General features: G+C 36.5%; 1 protein-coding gene across 1 annotated transcript in view; it reads right to left on the minus strand.

The window, feature by feature from the left end:
• Window positions 1-4805, minus strand: part of LOC106878074 (uncharacterized) — a 24468-nt gene that overhangs the window by 2077 nt on the left and 17586 nt on the right. The window contains exons 8-9 of the mRNA XM_052974521.1: window positions 2994-3120; window positions 1252-1376 (exon numbers count right to left, since the gene is read on the minus strand). Coding sequence (XP_052830481.1) covers window positions 1252-1376; window positions 2994-3120 — 252 coding nt within the window. The remainder of the gene's footprint in view (window positions 1-1251; window positions 1377-2993; window positions 3121-4805) is intronic.

A 4805-nucleotide genomic window follows, 5' to 3' on the forward strand; every position in this document is an offset into this window, starting at 1 on the left:
TTTCACGCAGCTATCCTCATCCATTCTCACCACATGTCCATACCAGCGCAATCGTCTCTCTTGCACACCACAACTGATGCTTCTTATGTTCAGCTTTTCTCTCAAGATACTTACACTCTGACGGGTATGCACACTGACATTACACATCCAGCAGAGCATACTGGCTTCATTCCTTGCGAGCTTACGCATGTCCTCAGCAGTCACAGCCCATGTTTCACTGCCATGTAGCATGGCTGTTCGTACACATGCGTCATACAGTCTGCCTTTTACTCTGAGTGAGAGTCCCTTTGTCGCCAGCAGAGGTAAGAGCTCTCTAAACTTTGCCCAGGCTATTCTTATTCTAGCAGCTACAAATAATAATAATAATTCTTTCTACTATAGGCACAAGACCTAAAATTTTGAGGGGAGGGGGTTAGTCAATTACAATGAACCCAGTGCATGACTGGTACTTAATTTATCAACCCTAAAAAAATGAAAGGCAAAGTTGACCTTGGTAGAATTATCATTATTATCATTATTATTGTTAACCCTCCATCCAAGATGACTTAGGATGCCAAGATTAAGGTCGCAGTTTCGTAGCAGACTTTAGTGATATGGCTCTTCTAGAAAGATGTAAGGTACAGCAAAAAGCCAATAACTGAAAATCGGGGAGCACCAAATAGTTGCACAAGACACAAATTTCCTGGTTTCGATGATCTTGTCAATGAATTCATGCCAGATTTGTTTGGCAACCGCTTGGTGGACAGCCACAGCAAATGTCAGCAGAACAGCAGAATTTCAAATGCTGTGAGCTATGGAATCATACCACTGCAGAGAAATGGTGCTGAAAAGGAGTATGCAGTTGCATAGCTCTGCTAAATACAAAGTTTAAGATTTTGTCCAAGATCCCAGACACTGTTTTAAGATGACTCTTTTGCACTAAGATTTTCTATGGACAGCTGGTAGAAGTCCTTGACTTTGAGGGGCTTTACTAGTTTGCGATAGACTCTACAGACATGGAAATACCATCTGTCAGGCCTGTTTGAGATGCATACATAGCAACAGCACTATTTTGCATGCACATGTTCAGTATATTGGTATTTCTCACTTAATTTTAGGTTGTGTCTAAAAATGTGTATATGAGTATGTATGAGCACAGACGTACATGTATATATTTGTGTGATTGTGTCTGAAAGAAAGGGAGAAAGTGCATATATGTGTGCATGTGTAAACATGCATGCAAAGGAGATGTGAATAAGGAATGCAACTTACAGATCCCAAGCTTTATAAATTGATGGAAAGACTGCAAGTGCTAAACTATGAAACAGTCCATGTGAAATGCCTTCTCTCTTAAATTTCATTATTGCTTCAGACAGTAAAGTTGGTGGGACATTTAACTGTTGTAACAATAGATAAAGAATGATTAGATTCATCAGAAATCTTAGTATACAATTCAACAATATCAACTTCAATTACAGACACCATTAATAAGTCAAAACTACAATTACCACTTATACAATAATGATTACAGGTTTGTCCTTCATGGCTTTGAAGATGGCCAGATTAGAAGCTTTACTGTTTGTGGGTCCTGATGTAGCTTATTAGGCCAATAACTTCCAAATCTTTAAAGCTACACTGACTTGTACAAAATATTTAAGGTGAGGTAGAACTGCATAGCAACTATCCCAGCCTCTTTTCCTGTTTCTTTGGCACCCAGTGGCAAGACAGGATCAAGACAATGCAATCACTATCACCACTACCTCAATTATAGTTATCACAACAAGAATTACTATTTTTAGAATTATCATCACCTCTACATTACTGAATACTGAGTACTCCCTCTCTTTTCCATGTTTAACTAATACTTGTTAAATAACAGTGGTTTATGGAGAACAACTGTGCTGCCAATACAGATCATTAAAATAAGTACTGTAAATCCTCGAGTATAATCCGCATTTTTTCCCCAAAATTTAAAGGTCAAAATCCCTAGTGCATACTATATACGTGATTAAAAATGAAAAATATTTTTTAAGCAATGTCTGAGTCTCTATTTGCTGTCCAGCAATGTTTATTCAGACGCATTTTGTGATGTCAGGCGCGAAAATATTTTAAGCTAAGCCTGAAAGCAATGAAGTCATTAAAGAATCATCCATAACTTGCAGTAAGCAACATTTATTAAAATAAGTGTTGTATATTGTCTGCACTGGATGGTACTCAGGATGATGTTGTATGGAAAGATGAAATAAATGAAAGTGAATCTTCTGATGTTGACTATGAATCTGACGATGACGGAGATTTACACTACAATGATGCTGACATGTTTACGGAGGAACAAATGGAACAGTTATTTGATGCTGAAAGTGACATTGAATTTGAAGGATTTGAATAAATGTTTTTGCTTTTGCTTTTGTAATAGTGGTAAATATGTAAAGGCAATTTACTTAATATTTATTTTTCACTGACGTTATTATTACTGTTATTTCTGTATTTTCTGCAATCAAAGTGCACAAAAAAGCTACACATTTGCATTATGTTGTATATACAATAATAAGAAAGGACGTTACCGTATACATGTTTACAAACCAAGGACGTTATATAGACCTCCTTGACTCAAGTTAGAGAAGGGGTGCGTATTATACACAAGGTTTAGGTTTTTCAGAGGTACAGCCCCCTAAAAATCCCCTGTGTATTATACTCAAGGGCAGACTATACTCGAGGATATATGATACTTAAAAATAAGTAATGAGATTAAATAACTGATAGAAAGCCTTCAAGGTGGGACCACAGCATGGCCACAGTCCAATAACTGATACAAACAGAAAAATATTAATGTAGTAGGCAGCTACCTTCATATCTCTAAATTTATCTACTAGAACAAAAAGTATGTTGTCTTCTCTCTCTTTACACTAAAGTAGTTTTAAGACATATCAATGATTTCTAACATGGTACATTTACAAGATGGCCCCTACACATGTATAACAACAAATACCAACAAGAAATTAAAAGATAGATACGGCTGAATATATAACATTTTCTGTACTGAGGAACTTCTTAATTATGTTTATTACTTTAATCTTCATTCGTCGTTTTTCAACTGGTAAATAGCAACACTTTTTGTAATTTTGAAATGCTTTCTTATAACTGTGAAGCAATGAAAGAAATATTATGAAAATAATTTCTGAAACAGACATGCAAAGCTAATCAAATCAAAATTAACACTGCCCCCATCACTTTCCCCAAGATGCAACACAATGCTTGGCGCATGCTGCTCATCATCAATCTCATCGTTGTCATCATTGCCATCGACACAATTGTCCTTAACATTGCCATCAGCATCATTTAACATCTGTCTTCCATGCTGGCATGGGTTGGACAGTTTGGCAGAATCCAATGAATTGAAGAACTGTGTCAAAATCCAGTGTTTATTTGGTTTGGTTTCTACAGCGGAACACCCTTCCTAATACTAACCACTTTACAGAGTGTATCAGGTGAGTTTTTCATGACACCAGCACTAATGAGGTTGCCAAGTATGTTGCAAGACAAAACATGACTCCTCAACCAAGTGGAGTTGTAGTAGAGAGGGAAGTGGCTTTATGTCAAGTATTGAGAAGCTAAAATATAAAAAGGGACAGACACAGGCGTCTTGCTATAGAGGAGATACATGGCTAGGCCATGTTATATAACTGTGGCTAGCTGAAAAGAAGACAATGTCAGGAGTAGTGAGGTGTCAAAGTGTGCTCTCAAGATCCAAAAAAGCGAGGAGTATAAGAGAGAATATAGACTGAGGATCAGGAAGGAGAAATGGATAAATTCATGAGCATGAGAAAGGAGAGTAATGGATAGTTAAAGATGGGGTGTAGTTTGCAATGATAAGAACCAGCTAGAGAAAGTATTTTGTAACCACTGTAGCTAATAAAAGACCTCTCTCTCTCAGTGTGAAAGCCAATGTGTATGGATAGCAATGTTACATAGTGAAATGTGGACCATGAATGCAAAAGATATGTGAAGACTAGAAAGAAATGAAGCTACATTGGATGTAGGGCACCCTTGTTTTCCCTCTACAGCAAGACACCCGTTCCTGTCCTTCTAGCCTCTCAACACCTGGCATAAAGCCACTTTCCCCTATGCTACACTGCCATTCAGCCAAAGTATCTTGTGCTGCAAGTTAGTTGGTAAAATTACTAGTGCTGGTGCCACACAGAAAGTACACAGTCCACTCTATAAAGTGGTTGGCATTAGGAAGGACATCTAGCTATAGAAACTATGCCAAAGCAGACACTAGAACTTGATACAAATCTCTGGCTTGTCAGATCCTGTTGGATCATCCAACCACTGTTATCATGGAAGACAGACGGTAAACATTAATGACTTGTAAGCACACGGTATTTTGTTATGCTACCATAATATGCTACAAAGTATATTAAACGTTTTTATAAGTCAATACCAGGTTCTACTGTGTTAGCAGTACACTTAAATCATGTGTTAAGATCATCTCTATTGATTTTTTATAGAAATTATCGCCAGCACTAATTTTGTTATGACATTTCATATCCAATACATCAGGTGTAAACAAACAATGAGATTTTCATCTTTAATCTCATAGTTTTTTTACATCTGGTGTTGCAGATATGAAATGTAACACAATTAGTGCTGGTAATAATGTTTATAGAAAATGATGATGAACTAGATATTACATACATATCCATCAATTTATGCATTTATCTTTATGTGCCTGTCTCTCTTCGTCTCTCTCTATCTCTATCTATTTATCTATCTATACATACACAAACACACATTTATATATATATATATATATATATATATAT

Source organism: Octopus bimaculoides, chromosome 1, assembly GCF_001194135.2.
Source record: "Octopus bimaculoides isolate UCB-OBI-ISO-001 chromosome 1, ASM119413v2, whole genome shotgun sequence".
NCBI classification, from domain to species: Eukaryota; Metazoa; Mollusca; class Cephalopoda; order Octopoda; family Octopodidae; genus Octopus; species Octopus bimaculoides.